Genomic DNA, 21,701 nt, shown 5'->3' on the forward strand with positions numbered 1-21,701 from the left:
CAAGAACACTCAAAAAGCCATCCAGGACAGAGCAATCTGTCGGGCAATCACTCCCTTCCCACTGACACAGTGGCAGCAGTATGAAACATTTACAAGGTGCACTGCATCAACTCAGCAAGGCTCCTCTGAAAGTACTTTGAAACTTGTGGCCTCTACAACCTTGAAGGACAAGGGCAGTTGACGCAAGGGAACACCATCATCTGCAAGTGCCCCTCTAAATCACACACCATCCTGACATTGAACGATATTGCTGCTCCTTCACTACTGCGGGTCAAAATCCTGGAATTCCTGTCCTAACGGCAAGGAACATACCCAAATGATTGCAGTGGCTTAAAATGACACATCACCATCACCTGGGGCGATAAGGGATGGGCAATAAATTCTGCCCTAGCTACCACTACTCACATCGCACAAACTGATAGTGTTCCCAGAGCATTAATTTGGGGCTCTGGATTACTATTCCAGTGACATTGCCACTATATCATCACCTCCCCTAAAATCTTTGTATACAATAAGTTTGTTTATGTTTAAAAAATTGAACTTGTAGGGCATTGTTCTATTGGATGGATGGTCAGATTTCCCTTTATATGTAAAGAATCCCTGAACAGGATTGGAATTTCATCCTAAATCAGAGACCATGATGTAACACACCACATAGCAAACCATCCCTATGTCAATCCAATCGATTGTTTAGCTTATACTGTTAACAATGTCACAGGATATCTGCTAGCCATTTAAACCACCAAAAGTCTTACATTATGCTCGCACAATAGAAATTCAGCTTTTTCTTTCTCATCCATAGTGACTGGTACGCCATCTAATATCTGAAGCTTTGTCAATCGAAACACTAGGAATGGACGATACAACATTTTACGAGAGACCTGAAAAAAATTTACAATGTAATCTTAAAATAGAGTATCACTTGATTATCATCTTAATGGTTTTGACATTTACAGTGATTCAGAAAAGATTGACATAAATCAAACACACTCAGAATTTCATACATTTTATTAGTTTTAGAATTGCCTATATTTTAAAGTGTCCTTATAAGAATTGCTGTTCATTGTAACTTGTAGACCCATTCAACGTTGATCCAAACCTTTACAACCACAAACTGATCGATTTTTTTTTTTAAGAATGGTAACCTGAATTCTCCAGGTAGTTAAATGGCAACCTGAGACATACAAAACATAGAATACCACACTTGAACGGTTTCTCACCCCTGGAGAACATGTGTGCAGAAAGTGTGATCGGCTGCAGCTACTGATGAACTACATTTCAAAGCTGGCGCTCAGGGTGAAATCATTGTGGAGCATCAGCAGTGCTGAGCATGTTGTGGCTAGCATGTTCAGTGAGGTGGTCACACTGCAAGCGAAGATCGAACAGCAAAAATGGGCATGGGTGACCATCAGGCAGAGCAGAGGAAGCCAGGTAGTCCAAGAGTTCCCTGTGGCCAGCCTCCTTTCTAACAGATATATTGTTTGAATACTATTGGGGAAGATGACTGTGCAGCGGAAAGTAGTGGCAGCCAACTTCACAACACCATTAGCGGATCTGCTGCCCAAAATGGGAGGAAGAATAATGGCAGGACTGAAGTCGAAGGGGGTTCAATTGTAAGGGGAACAAATAAGTGTTTCTGTGACTGCAAAAGAGACTCCAGAATGGTATGTTTCCTCCCTGATGCCAAGATCAGGGATATCACTGAATGGCTGCATGGCATTCTGAGAGGGCATGTAAACAGAGATTGTTGCATATATTATGATTATGATGAGGGCTTAGGACTTATTTATTGTCAAATTTATCTAAAAAAGGTATAGTAAAAAATCCGGTGCCATTTTGAGATACAAAAAGAATTTTAAAAAATTACATAAACAGAGTTCCTCTTCTGTACAAGGGCTCTTCAAACACAGCTCCAGCAAAGTCTCTGCAAGGTGACCCAGGCCTCAAAAGAATTCTTGTGCTTCAGGCTTACTGCAGCCAGGTGTCGTCACACCAGGTACCGCTACTGCCACAGCTGACCACCCGCCAAGTCCACACTCTGGCCCTCCCACAGCCAGGAGTCCTTGCTCTGGGCATTGCCACCGCTGCAGCCGACAACCCACCAAGCACCCTCCAACTTCCCCAGACGTCAGATGATGATGAAAAGAAGAGAAAGAAAATGACGAGAAAGGAGAGAAAGAGAAGGACGCAGATGGCCTGTACAAAGATTTGCAGGTTAGGTACATAGGTTATGTCAGGGATCTGCTGACTAGGTGGATTAGACATTGGAAATGCAGTGTTACAGTGATGGAGTGGGTCTGGATGGGATGCTTTTTTGAGGGTTGGTGTGGACCCTGTGGGCCAAATAACCGGCTTCCACACTGTAGAGATTCTTTGATTCTATGAATGCATGGAGGGATGGTACAGGAGGGAGGGCTTTAGATTTCTGGGATGTTGGGACTGTTTTAGCGGCTGGTGGAACCTGGTTGCAGTGAACCTAAATGGGATTAGCATCCTTGTAGGAAGGTTTATAGTGCTTTTTTGGAACGTCTGTTTGGTGGGTGGAATCCTGAGAGACAGTTCAACAAGGGGAGATGAATGGTCAAAATTAGAGACAGCTAGGGAGTCAGGAGGCATAGAAATTGTCGGCCAGTTAAAGTACAAGGGAATTTAGCAAGGTTGGATGGTTTTTATTTTAATGCAAGGAATCTGATGAATAAGGCAAATGAGTTGAGGACACAAATTAAAACATAGGGATATGATGCAATTGCTATCACTGAGACATGGTTGACAATGGGACAGCATTGGCAAGTTAATATTCCAGGATACAGGGTCTTCAGGCAAGACAGGGAAGGAGATAAAAGAGGAAGGGGTGTCACAATATTAATCAGGAAAACAATTATAGCAGAAGATGCCTCAAATAAAGCCATATGGGTAGAAATTAAAAACGAAAGGGGAGCAATCACATTGCTGGGGGTGTACTGTAGGCCACCCAACAGTCTGAAAGAAACAGAAGAGTAGATATGTAAGTAAATATCAGACAAGTGTAAAAGTACGAGGATATTGATAGTAGGGGATTTCAACTTCCCAAACATTAGCTGGGTACTCACAATGTGAAAGATTGAGAGGAAGCAGAATTATTAAAATGCATCCAGGAGATGCATTTTTAAGCTGGTATATGGAAGGCTGTACATGATAGGGGATGATTTCAGCTAGGCAATACCTAAGAACTACAATTAGCTTCAGTGCCTCCATTTAACTAGGTGAAGATTGAGTGGAGTACCATTTCCTGTTCATTGGTTAATAATCTTACTCATATCTGTTTCCACTGGATTTTGATAAACATTGAATCACGATTAAGTTTCACATTTTAATGAGTTCCAAGATGCGCTACTGCAGTATACCGATATACGTACCAGTGGGAAGTCACAGAAATGAATAAAATAAAATAAATTTTTTTAATATCTTGAATATCTACATATATATACACAGGTATTTCTCAAAAAGGTTTTGCAATAGAGAAAACTGCAACTGTTGGTCGCACAAAGGTGATGGAATTGATCCTCATGTTTACAGTATAGATCATTCCTCTCAATGGAGAGGTGTGAGAAATACAACTTCTGTGACAGTGGCATGACCGAAGTTGTTATTCAGAATTCGTATGTAAGCACTAGAGAGGCAAGTAAAGACTGAGCATGGATCTGGGTGGCATGCTCTTTGCAGTGTTGGTGCAAACTCAAAGGTCTCTTGCTTGATGTGGGAGCTCAGGGATGTGGCTGACGTCCCTGACTCTTACACTTGCAAGAAGTGTGTCCAGCTGCAGCTCTTGTTTGACCGCATGATGGCTCTGGAGCTGCAGATGGACTCACTGTGGAGCATCCGCGATGCTGAGGAGATCGTGGATAGCATGTTTAGTGAAGTGGTCACACTGCAGATTAGAATTGCTGAGGGAGACAGTGACTGCGTGACCAAAAGGCAGAGAAAGAGTAGGAATGCAGTGCAAGTGTCCCCTATGGTCATCTCCCTCCAAAACAGGTATACCGTTTTGGATACTGTTGGGGGGAGATGGCTCAGTGGGGAGGGCAGCAGTTGCCAGGATCATGGCAACGTGGCTGGCACTGCTGTTCAGAAGGGCGGGAAAAAGATTCATAGGGCCATAGTTATAGGGGATTCTATTGTAAGGGAAGTAGATAGGCTGTTCTGAGGCCGTAAACGAGACTCCTGGATGGTATGTTGCCTCTCAGATGTTCGGGTCAGGGATGTCACCGATCGGTTGCAGGGGAGGGTGAACAGCCAATGATATAAGTAAAAAAACGAGATGAGGTCCTGAAAGCAGAATTCAACGAGGCAGGAGAGAAGTTAAAGAGGAAGACCTCAAAGGTAGTGATCTCAGGATTGCTACCAATGCCATGTGCTAGCCAGGGTAGAAATGAAAAAATAGGCAGGATGAACACATGTCTTGAGGGATGGTGGAGGAGGGAAGGGTTCAGATTTGTGGGACATTGGGACCGGTTCTGGGGAAGGTGGGACTATTACAATTGGATGGTCTACACTTGAACTAGACTGGAACTAATGTCCTTGGGGAGTCTTTGCTACTGCTATTCAGGAGGTTTTAATGTAGCAGGGGACTGGGAACGAGAAGAGAAGACTAGTAGACAGTGACGTGTGAACTAGAGCCTGTAAGGATCATGAAGTTAGCATTACCAAGGGGAAGAGTGGGCAGAGAGCAGATGAACGCAAAAGAACCGGTGACCTGAAGTGCATGTACTTTAATGCAAGGCAGATGAACTTAGGGTTTGGATTGGTGCCTGGGAGTATGTACCTGTAAGAAGCATCCAGGAAAATTTTCTCGAGCAGAGTGTCAATAGTCCAACGAGGGAAGGAGCCATATTGGAGCTGGTGTTGGGAATAAGCCAGGTTAGGTGGTAGAAGTTGCAGTGGGGGATTTCTTTGTGAATAGTGACCACAATTATGTCAGTTTTAGAATACTCGTAGACAAAGATGAAAGTGGAAAGTGAAAGGGAAGAGTACTAAAACTGGGCCAAGGCCAATTACATCAATATTCGCAGGAGCTGGGAAATGTGGATTGGTAGTAGCTATTTGAAGGGAAATCCACATTTGATATGTGGGAGGCTTTCAAAGATAGGTTGAAGATAGTGCAGGAAAGGCATGTCCCTTTGAAAACAAGAGATAGGAAAGCAAGATTTGTGAACCATGGATGACAGGTGAAATCGTGCAACTAGCCAAGAGGAAAAGGGAAACATACATAAAGTCCAGGCAGCTAAGAACAGAATGGGCTTTGGAGGAATATTGGGAGAGTAGGACCAATCTTAAACGAGGAATCAAGTGGGCTAAAGGAAGGTCATGAAATAACTTTAGCGAGCAGAATTAAGGAGAAACTCAAGGCTTTTTATTCATATATAAGAAGCAAGAGGGTAACTTAGAGAAAGGGTTGGTCCACTAAGGATAAGGAAGGAAGGTTGTCTGTCGAACCTGGGAAAATGGGTGACATTCTCAGTGATTACTTTGCATCAGTGTTCACTGAGGAGAGGGACATGATGAATGTTGAGATTAGAGATAGAAGTTTGTTTACTCTGGATCACGTTGACATATGGAGGGAGAATGTGTTGGGTAGGCTAAAGGATATTAAGGTTGACAAATCCCCAGGACCAGATGGGATCTATCTCTGTTGCTGAGGGAGGCGAGAGAGAGGAAATAGCTGGGGCCCTGACAGATATCTTTGTAGCATTCTTAAACACAGGTGAAGTGCCGCAGGATTGGAGAGTTGCTAAAGTTGTCCCCCTGTACAAAAAGGGTAGTAGGGATATTCCAGGTAATTACAGACCAGTGAGCCTGACGTCAGTGGTAAGAAAGTTGCTGGAGAAGGTACTGAGGGATAAAATCTATTTATATTTGGAAAAGAATGGGCTTATCAGTGATAGGCACCATGCTTTTGTGCGGGGGAGATCGTGCCTTACCAACTTAATAGAGTTCTTCGAGGAAGTGACCAAGTTGATAGATGAAGGAAGGATTGTGGATGTCAGATACATGGACTTTAGTAAGGCGTTTGATAAGGTTCCCCATTATAAACTAATGGAGAAAGTGAAGTCACATGGTGTGCAGGATGTTCTAGCTAGGTGGATAAAGAACTGTTTGAGCAACAGGAGACAGAGAGTAGTAGTTGAAGGGAGTTTCTCGAAATGGAGAAAGGTGACAAGTGGTGTTCCACATGGATCAGTGCTGGGGCCACTGTTGTTTGTGATATACACAAATGATTTGGAAGAGGGCACTGTTAGTCTGATCAATAAGTTTGCAGATGAGACTAAGATTGGTGGAGTAGCAGAAAGCATAGGGGACTATCAAAGAATACAGGAGAATATAGATTGACTGGAGAGTTGGCTGGAGAAGTGGCAGATGGAGTTCAATCCAGGAAAATGTGAGGTGATGCATTTTGGGAAGTCGAATTCTAGAGCGAACTATACTGTAAACGGAAGAGCCTTGGGAAAAGTTGATGAGCAGAGAGATCTGGGAGTTCAGGTCCATTGTACCCTGAAGGTGGCTGCACAGGTGGATAGAGTGGTCAAGAATGCATATGGTATGCTTGCCTTCATCAGATGGGGTATTGAGTGTAAGAGCTGGCAGGTCATGTTAAAATTGTACAAGACTTTGGTTTGGCCATATTTAGAATACTTTGTACAGTTCTCGTCGCCACATTACCAAAAGGACGTGGACACTTTGGACAGGGTGCAGAGAAGGTTTACGAGCATGTTGCCTAGTATGGAAGGTGCTCGCTATGAAGAGAGGTTAAGTAGGTTAGGATTGTTTTCATTAGAAAAATAGAGATTGAGGGGGGAACCTGATTGAGGTCTACAAAATCATGAAGAGTATGGACAGGGTGGATAGAGATAAGCTTTTTTCCCCCAGGGTGAGGGATTCAATAACAAGAGGTCACACTTTCAAGGTGTGAGGTGAAAAATTTAAGGAGGATACACGTAGTACTTTACACAGAGGGTGGTAGGTGCCTGGAACGTGTTGCTAGCAGAGGTAGTAGAGGCAGGCACGGTAGATTCATTTAAAGTGTGCCTGGACAGATGCATGAGTAGATGGGAGCAGAGGATGCTTAGGAATTGGACAATAGATTTAGACAGTGGAGTTGGATCGGCCCCAGCTTGGGGGCGTCAAACAGCCTGTTCCTGGGCAGTAAATTTTCTTTGATCTTTGTTCCATCTGCACTCTAGGGATTCTATGATTTGTGCAAAACAATTTTGATTGAGCAATTAATTGATACATTATAAATTATATACAACATACAAAATTATAATACTTACAGGATTTCCAACAACTGAAAGCTCTGTCAAATTTGGAAGTGAATCAAGTTTTTCCAGTTCACCTATATCCTGTGAAAAATAAGTTGTTTAATATCACGTCTATTATGACAGTATCTCAAATCTTGATTGACAGAACAGTTGAACAGGTTTCCTCACATTTCCATTACAATAGATTTGTTAAATACTGCATATCACATGTTTAAATGCACCTAGTTTTTCACAAGTTTGCTCAGCACATGTTCTATGCTCTTTCTTCTATGGCTTTTTGATTTATATGTTTTATACCTTTTGACTTCCATGCTTTAAAATATTTGAAATTTAGTTATATACAGTCCATAAAACTTCCTATGCTTTCAGAAAAATATTAAATATAAATTTTGAATAATAATATACACTTTTAGTACAAAAGCAAACTACTACAAATGCTAGAAATCTGAACTGCTGGAAATACTCAGCAGATCAAGGGCATCAGTGGAGACAAAAACAAAACTGAAACTTCAGGTTGTTGAAACTTTGAGAAGGAACATAGTTAGCCACCGGAAAAAGTTTGCGAGAGTAGAAAATTTAGGAGTTGAGGAATGGTCCATGTTGTCACAGAAAATAGTCATATTGAAACGCTGAAAGAGGAGAGGAGGAGTAGATGTGTTTGATGGTGACATCATGCTGGAACTAGCAGTGATGGTGGTAGTTGAGATGTTGATTGAATGAGGATACTGATGGCGTCAAGAGGAATTTAAAATAAATTACAAGGATATGATCATAGTGAGGACTAAAGTGAAATGGAAAAGTAGGCTAAATTGTAAGTAGTACAGAAACAGTGGGAGACATTTAGGATATATTTTATAACTTGAAACAATTAATATTCAAGTAATTGGTCAGACAGAACTTTGAGTATTGCTCATAAAAAATATCCTTGGTCAAAGTTTTCAACTTGCAATCATCAGGACAATCACAAGAATATCATAAAGGGAAAAAGCATGACCGAAAATCACACTGTATAAGATTGCAAGAGAAAATTGCTATGCTTGTTCATTAGAAAGTTTGCATTGTCCAAACAGCGCTCACAATTGATAAATTGCGTTATAGCCAATTTGTGCTAACGAAACATGCATGATACCAAAATGACCTGCACTTATATTGAATGAGAAGAGAGTACTCATTGTGGACTCTCATTGATACAGGTCTTGCCACGGAGAAGGCAACAGTTATAGAGTCATAGCGCCATAGAGATGTACAGCATGGAAACAGATCCTTCAGTCCAACTCATCCAAGTCGACCAGATATCCCAACCTAATCTAGTCCGACTTGCCAGCACCTGGCCCATATCCCTCCAAACCCTTCCTATTCATATACCCATCCAAATGCCTCTTAAATGTTGCAATTGTACCAGCCTCCACCACATCCTCTGGCAGCTCATTCCATACACGTACCACCCTCTGTGTGAAAAAGTTGCCTCTTAGGTCTCTTTATGTCTTTCCCCTCCTACTCTAAACCTATGCCCTCTAGTTCTGGACTCCCCCACCCTACGGGAAAGACCTTGCCTATTTTATCTTATCCATGCCCCTCATGATTTTGTAAACCTCTTTCAGGTCATCCAACGCTCCAGGGAAAACAGCCCCAGCCTATTCAGTCTCTTGATGATGATTGACTGTTATTTGCCATGCTTTTTTTTCCATCCCTTTTTCTCTAGATTCTGTCTATAACACAAATCAGAAATGTGATTTATGAATTTCATAGCCAGCGTAATGCCAAGTATGTAGGCCATACATCTCAAAGACTGTAGATCATATCTCTTCAGCTGTTTGTAACAATCAAGGCACTGACCAAACACAAGCAGACAAAACATGCAACACAGTGTCCAAACAGTTGATGCAATTCTACAAACTGGACAACATTTGCTAGATTATTTTAAGCATACAAATAATGATACTTACAACCTATAGAGGATAGTCAGTTGGGCCCATCGTGTGATGTACTGCATGTACTCGAAGCTACATTTGTTAATATATACGGCCTGACTCTTTGCAGAAAGAAAGATCTTGAGCATGCACTGCATCTGTTTCCACTCAACAAAATAGTTGGCAGCCATTTGCTGGTTTATTTCTCAAGACAATTTCTCAAACAAACTCTAGTCCAACTAGTCCATACTGATCATAATCCCAAATAAAACTAGTCCCACCTGTCAGTGCTGGCCCATATTCCTCCAAATGTTTCTTATTCATGTACTTATCCAAATGTCTTTGAAATGTTGTAACTCTATCTGCATCCACCTCTTCCTCTGGAAGTTCATTCCACATACAAACTACTCTGTGTAAAGAAAGGTGTCCTTCATGACTTTTTAAAAATCTTTCTCCTCTCACCTTAAAAATATGCCTCTGTGTCATGAAATCCCCCCCCCCCCCTAGGGAAAAGACACCTGCCAGTCACTTTATCTATATCCCTAATGACTTTATAACCCTCTATAGGGTCACCCCTCAACATCCTACGCTCCAGTGAAAAAAAGTCCCAGCCTATACAGCCTCTCCTTATAACTCAAGCCCTCTATTCCCGGCAACATCTTGATAAATCTTTTCTGAATCCTCTCCAGCTTAATAATATCCTTTCTATAGCAGGGAGGCCAGAACTGCACACAGAGAGGCCTCACCAACATCCTGTACAAATTCAACCTGACATCCCAATGCCTATATTCAAAAGGTTTGAGCATGCTAAATGTCTTCTTAACCACTATGTCTACATGTGATACAAACTTCAAAGAATTATGAACCTGAACACCTAGGTCTCTAACTTATACAAAATTCTAATTTTAAATGTATAAGTTCTGCCCTTGTTTGTTTTACTAAAATGCAATACCTCACATTTATCCAAATTAAACTCCATCTATCATTCCACAGCCCATTGATCCAACTGATCAAGATCTCTGTTATCTTAGACAACCTTCTACACTGTTCACTATATCATCAATTTGAAATAATCCACAACCCCCACTAACCGTGTCTTCTATATTCTCTTCTGAATCACTGATACAATTGACAAACAAAAATGGACCCAGGAGCAATCCCTGTGGAACACCGCTGGTAATAGGCCTCCAGTCCAATCAGCAACCTTCCATCACCACTCTCTGCCTCCTGCTGTTAAGCCAATTTTGCATCCAATTGGCAAGCTCACCCTGAATCCCATGAGATCTAACTTTATCAACTAGTCTACCATGTGGAAACTTTTCAAATGTTTTACTAAAGTCCAAGTAAACAACGTTTACCGTTCTGCCCTCATCAATTTTCTTGGTTACTTCCTCAAAAAGTTTCCCTTGGACAAAACCATGTTGATTCCTTGCCTCTCCAAATGCATATAAATCCTATCTTTCAGAATCATCTGCAACAACTTGCCCACCACCCCGAAGTCAGATTCGCAGGCCTATAGTTTCCAAGCTTCTTCTTACATCTTTTCTTAAACAAAGGCACAACATTAGCCAGTCTCCAATCATCCAGTACCTCACCTAGTAATAGGGGATACTATCATTTCTGCAAGGGGTTCCGCAATTTCCTCCCTAACTTCCCTAGGATACATTAGATCAGGTCCCAGAGATTTATCCACCTTTATATTTTCTAAGGCCTCCAGCACTTTCTCTTCTGTAATGTGAACTGTTTTCAAAACATCAATGTTTATTTCTCTGAGTTCTCTAGCCTCTATATCTTTCTCACAGTAATAAAAACTGACGAGGAATATCATTCAAAATCTCTCCAAAGGTTCAACACAAAGACAACCTCTTTTATTTTTGAGGGTCTCAACTCTCTCTCTAGTTGCTCTCTTGCTCTTAAGTGACTTGTAGAATCTCTTTGGATTATCCTTAACCTTATCTGCTAAGGTTATCTCATATTCCCTTTTTCCCTTCCTGATCTCCCTTTTAAAAATGTCCTTACACCCTTTATACTATTCAAGAGATTCATTTGAACCCTGTTGTCTATTAAATTAGATTTTTTTAGATTAGATTAGATTACATTACGGTATGGAAACAGGCCCTTCGGCCCAACAAGTCCACACCGACCCGCCGAAGCGCAACCCACCCATACCCCTACATTTACCCCTATACCTAACACTACGGGCAATTTCGCATGGCCAATTCACCTGACCTGCAGATCTTTGGATCTGTGGGAGGAAACTGGAGCACCCGGAGGAAACCCACGCAGACACGGTGAGAACGTGCAAACTCCACACAGTCAGTCGCCTGAGGCGGGAATTGAACCCGGGTCTCTGGCGCTGTGAGGCAACAGTGCTAACCACTGTGCCGCCACCGTGCTGTCTATATCTAATATATGTTCTTATAAGGACCATAATGATTTTGAACAATTGTTATCACATTTTTCAAAGCCTCCCAGTTATCAAATGACCCTTTGCCTGCAAATAGTTTATGCCCATCAACTTTTGAAAGTTCTTGTCTTATACCATTAAAATTTGCCTAACTGCAATTAAAACCTTTAACATTTATGAAATGCTTATCTTTGTCCATAATTCTATTAGCTTTAAAATAATTATGATCAACTAGACCCAAATACTCCTCTAATATCAGTTCAGTCACTTGCCCTGCTTTATTATCCAAGAGAAAGTCAAGTTTTACTCCCTTTCTTGTAGGAATATTTACATATCGATAAAGAAAATTTTCTTGAACACAAGTAATAACTTCTTCACCATCCAAACTTTTAATACCATGGTAGTCCTAATCAATGTTTGGAAAATTAAAATCACCCACTATTAGAGCCTTATTATTCTTACATATACCTGAAATCTCTACATATTTGTTCCTCAATTTCCTTCTGATTATTTGGGGACCTATAGTACAAACCCATCAAAAGTCATCATTTCTTTCTTATTTCTAATTTCAACCCACATATTTGCATTGGATGACCTTTTAGAAATATCTTCGAGTTACAGCAATGTTTTCCTTAATCAAAATCGCCATACCCCTTCCTCTTTTGCCTCCTTTTCTAATCTTCCTACAGCATCTGAAACCTGGAACATTGAGCTGCCAGCCCTGTCCATTCCTCAGCCGAGTTTCTGTAATAGCAATCCCATGTTCCCAAACATGCCCTGAATTCACCAGTCTTAACTGTAAGAATACTTGCATTGAAATAAATGCAGTTTAACTCTTCAGTTACTTTATTCTGTGATGTGCTCTTGTCTGTCTTTTCTAATTAATTTGTTATTTTCAGATTCTGAACCATCTTCATCTATCTTTCTATTTACTCTGCTATGTGGGATCCCTCCACTCCCCCTCTCTGATAGTTTACAGTCTACTTTCATAGAACTAGCAAATTTCCCACTTTCCAGTTCAGATGTAATCCATCCTTTTTAAACAGGCCTTTTCTGTCCCAGAAGAGATCCCAATGATCCAAGAAGCTAAATCTATATTATACCACCTTTTCAGCCATTGATTTATCCTCTTCATCTTTTTACTCCTTCCATCATTCAAGCTTGGAACTAGGAGTAAACCAGAGATTACCACTTTTGAGCTTCCATTTTTTAATTTTCCATCCAACTTCTTATATTCACTCTGTAAAGCCTTAATCTTTTCCCTAACTACAATAATTTCACTCTCCCCTTTAACAATATGCTTCAAATGTTTTGAGACGTCCTTAATCCTGGCACCAGGAAAGCAACATACTATCCTAGATTCATGCTCACTCTTGCAGAATCTCTTGTTTGTGCCCCTGACAGGACAGCCCCCTGTAACAATTATTCTTTTAAATTTTGTTAAACAGCCTTATGTAAGATTCACTTTTAGTGCCCAAGATCTGATTGCCTCTTCTTTTTACTTCTGAGAGACTATCCCTTTCAAAAGTTTCCAAAACTGAGTATTTGTTTGAGAGAGGAATAGCCACAGAAGCCTTCCGAACTACCTTCTTACCTTTTGATTTGATTTGATTTAATTTATTGCATTCCTAATGAAGGGCTTTTGCCCGAAACGTCGATTTTACTGCTCCTCGGATGCTGCCTGAATCCAGCACCACTCTAATCTAGACTCTGGTTTCCAGCATCTGCAGTCATTGTTTTTACCTAGTTTAATTTATTGTAGTCACATGTACTTAAGCACGGTGAAGGGCTTTGTTGTGCGAGCAGCACAGGCAGATCATAGCAAACATAAATTATGGGATGCTTAGACAAAGTGAGGCATACAAGGTTACAGCTACACAGGAGATGCGTACAGCAAGATAACATTATTTGAAGTGAGAGAGGTCCATTCAACAGTCTAATAACGGGGAAGAAACTGATCTTGAACCAGTTGGTGCATGTATTCAAGTTTCTGTATCTTCTGCCTGATGAAAAAGGTTGGCAGAGAACATTGCTGGGGTGGGAGGGGCCTTTGATGATGTTGGCAATGAGAAGAGTAAATTGGGTCCATTGATGGGTCATTTGGCTTCTGTAATGGTCTGGACTATGCACACAACTTTTTGTAGTTTCTTTCAGACCTGGACAAAGCAGTTGCTGTACCAGGCCATTATGCACCTGGAATACTTTCTATGGAACATCTGTAAAAGTTGGTGAGGGTCCTTATGGACATGCCAAATTTCCTAAACCACCTGAGAAAGAAGAGACGTTGTTGTGCTTTCTTGACCACTGCATCTATGTGCAAGGTCCAGGTCAGATTGCTGGTTATCGTCATTCCAAGGAACTTGACACTCCCAACCTTCTCCACCTCAGCTCCACTGATGTAGATAAGGGTGCGTCTCATCCTTCCTTCCTGAAGTCAATAATCAGTATAGTTTTGCCTACATTGAGAGTGAGGTTGTTATCATTGCACCATAACACCAAGCACTCTACCTCCAACCTGTATTCAGACTCATCATTTTTGATATCTGTTCTATAATGGCAGTGTCGTCAGCAAACTTGTAAATGGCATTCATTTGGAATTTGGCTAGTCGTGAGTGTACAAGGAGTACAGTAGGGGGCTAAGAATGCATCCTTTTGTCCTTTCCTGACAGTTACCCGTCTATCTGACTGATCCTGACTGCATAATCACTTCTCTAAATATACTAGCCATCCAACTCTGTCTCTTGTATGCCCTCAATGACATCAAGCCTAAAAAGAGAATGCATAAGCTCCACACAGTCACCCAAGGTGGGAATTGAACCTGGGTTATTGCAGAACCACTGAATCACCATGCCTTCCATTATGGCTAACTAAGGAAGTTAAGGATGATATCAAATTGAAGCGGTAGATATACACTGCTGAAAAGGTTAGTGGAAGCTCAGAAGATTGGGAAAATTTTAAAAACCAGCAAAAGATGATTTAAAAATGTAATATAAAAAGGAAGGAATTAGGGGAGTACAACAGAATGCTAGTGATAAACATGAAACCATACATGTAAACACTGCCAAAAACAGCCTTTGTTAAAGTGCCACATAAAAGCTTACTTCACAAGACAGAGCTCATGGTATTGGGAATTACATGCTAGCATGGATAAAAGATTGGCTAACTACCAGGAAGCAGAGAACCAGGATAACTGAGTCATTTTCAGGTCAGCAACTGTAAGTAGAAAAGCACCACAGGGTTCAATGCTGGACCTCGATTTTTGTAACCTCTATTCATGATTTGGATAAATATGTTGTTAATTCAAATATAGGTACGGAAGCAAGTTGTGAGGATACAAAGAGTCTGCAAAGAGATAGGTTAAGTGAGTGGGCAAAAAAAATCTTGCAAATGAAGTATAATATGGATTGATGTGAGGTTGAGGTCGTGAGCATAGTGCTGGAAAAGCACAGCAGGTCAGGCAGCAATCGAAGAGCAGGAGAATTGACGTTTTGGGCACAAGCCCTTCATCAGAATGTTATTTAAATGAAGAGCGATTGCAGAATGCTTGAGTACAGACCTGGATGTCCTTGAACAAGAATCATGAAATGCCAGTACATATACACAGAAACTAATTATGAAGGCAAGTGAAATGTTAGGCTTTTTCACAATGGGGATGGAGTGTACAAGTAAGGAAGTCTTGATGCAGCCATAAAAGGCAATGATGAAATAGCATGTGGAATACTGTGTACAGCTTGATTCTCCTAATTTTAAAAGGGATCTCAACTTGCATTGAAAGCAATTCAGACAAGAGTCACTAAATTGATTCCTGGGATTAAAGGTTGTGTTATGAGGAAAAGTTGAGTAGGATAGACCAAACACATTGGAGAAGAATCATAGAACATAGAACATAGAAGAATACAGCGCAGTACAGGCCCTTTGGCCCTCGATGTTGCGCCGAACCAAGCCCACCTAACCTACACTAGCCCATTATCCTCCATATGCCTATCCAATGCCCGCTTAAATGCCCATAAAGAGGGAGAGTCTACCACTGCTACTGGCAGGGCATTCCATGAACTCACGACTCGCTGAGTAAAGAACCTACCCCTAACATCTGTCCTATACCTACCACCCCTTAATTTAAAGCTATGCCCCCTCGTAATAGCTGACTCCAGAGGTGATCTTATTAAAATGTACAAGATTCTGTGAATGTGATAGAAGCGGGGGGAAGATTTCCTTTCATGAGGGAATATCAAACTAGGTGACACAAATTGAAATGGTTCACAAATTTAGAACAGAGATTAGGAAGAATTTCTTCTGTTAGATGGTCATTAGTATTTGGAATTCATTTTCAGAGAGCAATGGAGGCTATGTGAATGAAAATATTCAAACGTAAGATATTAGGAATGTTGCAGTAAATAACCCATGACTTGATTCCCCAATGCTTGCCTACCATCCACAAGGCACAAGTTAAGAGCATGATGGAATACTCTCATTTGCCTGGATGCGTTCACCTCCAAAAACATTCAAGACGTTCAACACTAAGTTCAATCACACTGTTTGACACCTCATATATTTCCTCAAACATTCACTGTCACCATCACCAATGCAAAGGAACAACAGTGTGTACCATCTACAAGGTCCAGCAATTCACCAATGCTTCTTTTAAAGCACCCTCCACACTGCTCTGTCACCTAGATGGACAAAGGCAAAAGATGTATGGCAACACCATGACCTGCAGGTTCCACTCCAAGCCACACATCAGCCTGACATGGAACTACAGGGTATGTCATAGTTCCTTATCGCTGGATCAAAATCCTCGAACACCAATCTCAGAATTGTGTGTAACTACAGCACATGGATTACACCAGTTCTTGATGATGACTTATCATCAGGTCTTTGATTGACAAGGGAGTTAAGGGAGATGAAGGATAGGCAAGAAATTGGATCTAAAGATCTGAACAGATTAGCCATGATCTTTTTGAATGGTGGAGTGGGCTTAGTGATGTTAGTGAAAGAGGAATGGGGTGTGGATTTGAGGAAAGGGGGTGAATGCCATTACCTCGCCCCTATTTCTGATCTTATGATCCATGTAATAAATTAAAGATCTTTCACAATATGCTAACATACCAAAGCAATATACATTACAAATGCATTGCAAAATAATCAGGACAATTACTTCTGACCTTTTTCTCAAAATAAATATAACAGTTTCTATCTTGAAAAAGAAATTTATTTTGTTTCTGGTGTAATATAAACAAACTAATCTTCCATAATTTTGCCAAAAGCAAAGTGTAGATGCTGAAAATACTCAGGAGGTCTGATATAATTTGTGGAGACAGAAACAAAACTAACTTTGCAGATCTTGACTTTACAGAAGGTCAATAGAATGGTTCATTGATAGAGTAAGAAAATTGGATCTAAGTGCCACTGTAAGTGATTTGGGCACTTTATCTAGGCTGATGCTTCAGTTCTGTACTAATAAGGGCAGATTGCATTGTTAGAGCTGCTATCTTTCAGTCATGACATTAAACCAAGGCTTAACGATCTAATGTAAAATATCCCATCGCCCAAACTGAAAAGGAACACGGAAGCTCTTATTGGCAGCTGGACACAATAACAGATAAGAGTGCTACAATAGGTCACCTGATCATTGTTATTGTGAGACCTTGACGTGTGAACATTTATTGCTGCATTTTCATATATATCAACTAAGACCTTTTCAAAAAATATTTAATGTAAAGTGTTTTATTTGTCCTGAGTCACAACTACACTGTTTTCTTACAAATCATTTCTTTACCTGGATTTTGTTTACACCGAGGAAAAGTCGCTGTAGTTTTACCAGTGGATATAGATTGTTAAGATCACGCATCCTATTCTCCTCTAGGTGGAGCTCAATGAGAGAGGTTTGGCCCAAAAAGGAGTTCTCGTGGATCATTCGGACTCGGTTTCGTTCCAATGATAATTCAACAAGGTTCTGAAGGCAATCAAGCCCCTCAACCTGACTAATAAAATTGCCTATAATGTAAAGAATTACAATGACTCAAATAGTATGTATACTGCACATATGAAACTGTGTGCATCCACTTAACTAAAATTTAATTTCATCAGAATCAAGGAGATAGGATGAACCAAATTCAGTCAATCCATTTTTCCGATTGATAAATTTTGATCAGGGAACTTCAGATCATTTACATCTTCCTCTAGCAAGACCATATAACGAGTATAGAATGTTTACAGTTTTTCAAAAATATGTCCGGGGTGACTCTCTAGTCCGAGGTACAGACAGACATTTCTGTGGCCAGCAGTGAAAAATCAGAATGATGTGTTGCTTTCCTGGTGCCAGGATCAAGGATGACTCAGAGAGAGTGCAGAATTTTCTCAAGGGGGAGGGGGCCAGCAGGAGGTCATTGTACACATTGGAACCAACGACATAGGAAAGGAAAAGATTGAGATTCTTAAGGGAGATTACAGAGAGTTAGGCAAGAATTTAAAAAGGAGGTCCTTGAGAGTAGTAATATCTGGATTACTCCCAGTGCTACAAGCTAGTGAGGGCAGGGTATACGAGGATAGAACAGATGAATGCATGGCTGAGGAGCTGGTGTAAGGGAAAAGGATTCACATTTTTGGATCATTGGAAGCTCTTTTGGGGTAAAAGTGACTTGTACAAGAAGGACGAATTGCATCTAAATTGGAAGGGGACTAATATACTGGAAGGGAGATTTGCTAGAGCTGCTCAGAAGGATTTAAACTAGTGAGGTGTGACCCAGGGAGGTAGTGAAGAAAGAGATCAATCTGAGACTGGTACAGTTGAGAACAAAGGCAAATCAAATAGTCAGGGCAGGCAGGGACAAAGCAGAGAACAAGGTAGGACTGATAAATTAAACTGTATTTATTTCAATGCAAGAGGCCTAACAGGGAAGGCAGATGAACTCAGGGCATGGTTTGGAACTTGGGATATCACAGCAATTACAGAAATGGACAGGACTAGCAGCTTAATGTTCCAGGATAAACATGCTACAGGAAGGACAGAAAGGGAGGCAATAGAGGAGGGTGAGTGGCGGTTTTGATAAGGGATAGCATTACAGCTGTATGGGGGGAGGATATTCCCAGAAATACATCCAGGGAAGTTATTTGGGTGGAACTGAGAAATAAGAAAGAGGTGATCACTTTATTGGGATTGTATTATAGACCCACTAATAGTCAGAGGGAAATTGAGAAACAAACTTGTAAGGAGATCTTAGTTATCTGTAAGAATAATAGGGTGGTTATGGTAGGGGATTTTAAAAACATGCACTGGGACTGCCATAGTGTTAAGGGTTTAGATGGAGAGGAATTTGTTAAGAAGACTTGTTACAAGAAAATTTTCTGATTCAGTATGTGGATGTACCTACTAGAGAAGGTGCAAACCTTGACCTACTCCTGGGAAATAAGGGCAGGGGAGTGCGGTGTCAGTTGGGTGTCAATTCTATTAATTTTAAAATAGTGATGGAAAAGGATAGACCAGATCTAAAAGTTGAAGTTCTAAATTGGAGAAAGGCCAATTGTGATGGTATTAAGCAAGAACTTTCGAAAGCTGATTGGGGGCAGATGTTCACAGGTAAATGGATGCCTGGAAAATGGGAAGCCTTCAGAAATGAGATAACGAGAATCCAGAGAAAGTATATTCCTGTTTGGGTGAAAGGAAAGGCTGGAGGTGTATGGAATGCTGGATGACTAGAGAAATTGAGGGTTTGGTTAAGAAAAAGAATGAAGCATATGTCAGGTATAGACAGGACAGATCGAATGAATCCTTAGAAGAGTATAAAGGCAGTAGGAGTATACTTAAGAGAGAAATCGGGGGGCAAAAAATGGACATGAGATAGCTTTGGCAAATAGAGTTAAGGAGAATCCAAAGGGTTTTTACAAGTACATTAAGGACAAAAGGGTAACTAGGGAGAGAATAGGGCATCTCAAAGATCAGCAAGGCAGCCTATGTGTGTAGCTGGAGGAGATGGGGGAGATACTAAACGAGTATTTTGCATCAGTATTTACTGTGGAAAAGGACATGGAAGATATAGAATGTAGAGAAATAGATGGTGACATCTTGAAAAATGTCCATATTACAGAAGAGGAAGTGCTGGATGTCTTGAAACATAAATGTTGATAAATACCCAGGACCTGATCAGGTGTACCCTAGAACTCTGTGGGAAGCTAGAGAACTGATCACTGAACCTCTTACTGAGATATTTGTATCAACGATAGTCACAGGTGAGGTGCCGGACGACTGGAAGTTGGCTAACGTGGTGCCACTGTTTAAGAAAGATGGTAAGGATAAGCCAGGGAACTATAGACCAGTGAGCCTGACATCAGTGGTGGGCACGTTGTTGGAGGGAATCCTGAAGGACAGGATGTACATACATTTGGAAAGGCAAGGTCTGATTAGGGATAGTCAACATGGCTTTGTGTGTGAGAAATCATGTTTCACAAACTTGATTGAGTTTTTTGAAGAAGTAACAAAGAGGATTGATGAGGACAGAGTGGTAGATGTGATCTATATGGACTTCAGTAAGGCGTTCTACAAGGTTCCCCATGGGAGACTGGTTAGCAAGGTTAGATCTCATGGAATACAGGGAGAACTAACCATTTGGATACAGAACTGGCTCAAAGGTAGAAGACAGAGGGTGATGATGGAGAGTTGTTTTTCAGACTGGAGGCCTGTGACCAATGCAGTGCCACAAAGATCGGTGCTGGGCCCACTACTTTTCATCATTTATATAAATGATTTGGATGCGAGCATAAGAGGTATAGTTAGTACATTTGCAGATGACACCAAAATTGGAGGTGTAGTGGAAAGTGAAGAAGGCTACCTCAGATTACAACAGGATCTTGATCAGATGGGCCAATGGGCTGAGAAATGGCAGATGGAGTTTAATTTAGATAAATGTGAGGTACTGCATTTTGGGAAAGCAAATCTTAGCAGGATGTATACACTTAATTTTAAGGATCTAGGCAATATTGCTGAACAAAGAGACCTTGGGGTGTAAGTTCATAGCTCCTTGAAAGTGGAGTTGCAGGTAGACAGGATAGTGAAGAAGGCATTTGGTATGCTTTCCTTTATTGGTCAGAGTATTGAGTACAGGAGTTGGGAGGTCATGTTGTGGCTGTACAGGATATTGGTTAGGCCACTGTTGGAATATTGCGTGCAATTCTGGTCTCCTTCCTAGCAGAAGGATGGTGTGAAAATTGAAAGGGTTCAGAAAAGATTTACAAGGATGTTGCCGGGGTTGGAGGATTGAGCTATAGGGAGAAGTTGAATAGGCTAGGGCTGTTTTCCTTGGAGTATCGGAGGCTAAGGGGGTTTATAAAAGCATGAGGGGCATGGATAGGATAAATAGACAAAGTCTTTTCCCTGGGGTGGGGGAGTCTAGAGCTAGAGGGCATAGGTTTATGGTGAGAAGGAAAAGATATAAAAGAGACCTAAGGGGCAACTTTTTCACACAGAGGATAGTACGTGTATGGAATGAGTTGCCAGAGGAAGTGTTGGAGGCTGGTACAATTGCAACATTTAAAAGGCATTTGGATAGGTATATGAATAGGATGGGTTTGGAGGGATATGGGCCGGGTCTGGCAGGTGGGACTAGATTGGGTTGGATTATCTGGTCAGGATGGACAAGTTGGACCGAAGTGACTGTTTCCATGCTGTATATCTCTTTGACTCCAAGAGATAATCATAATGAATTATGTGGTCGTTAGCTGTGAACAAGTCTTAGTTAATACTGCAGATTCCTGGAGGTTACTTGATTGTCTTTGGAAGCTGAACTGGAATTTTCCAAGTTTGCATTACTGATTGTGTGAAATGGAGACAGAAATACGAGGAAGGTTGTGAAAATGGCTGGGCTTCAAAGATGATGCTTGCTCCTGGGATCACAGGGGATCAGGGCAATGGTGAGTCTTTCAGGCTGCAATGAATGGAAAATACATGTAGGGCACTATGGGACATTATATATCATGAATGAGGTAAATTTATAAAGATAGCACGAGAAATCTCACTGGGCTTCATGGAGAAAAACGCTTCATGAAACTTGCCAAAATTGATAATTAGTCAATTTCTACTAAATTCAGCTCATAGTC

At 41.0% G+C, this 21,701-nt stretch overlaps 1 protein-coding gene across 1 annotated transcript in view; it reads right to left on the minus strand.

The window, feature by feature from the left end:
- lrrc9 (leucine rich repeat containing 9) overlaps positions 1–21,701 on the minus strand; it is a 235,868-nt gene that overhangs the window by 14,767 nt on the left and 199,400 nt on the right. Inside the window, exons 29-31 of the mRNA XM_043697264.1 lie at positions 17,389–17,606; positions 7,308–7,376; positions 756–881 (exon numbers count right to left, since the gene is read on the minus strand). Of these exons, the coding sequence (XP_043553199.1) occupies positions 756–881; positions 7,308–7,376; positions 17,389–17,606 (413 nt within the window). The remainder of the gene's footprint in view (positions 1–755; positions 882–7,307; positions 7,377–17,388; positions 17,607–21,701) is intronic.

Source organism: Chiloscyllium plagiosum, chromosome 10, assembly GCF_004010195.1.
Source record: "Chiloscyllium plagiosum isolate BGI_BamShark_2017 chromosome 10, ASM401019v2, whole genome shotgun sequence".
Classification (NCBI taxonomy): domain Eukaryota; kingdom Metazoa; phylum Chordata; class Chondrichthyes; order Orectolobiformes; family Hemiscylliidae; genus Chiloscyllium; species Chiloscyllium plagiosum.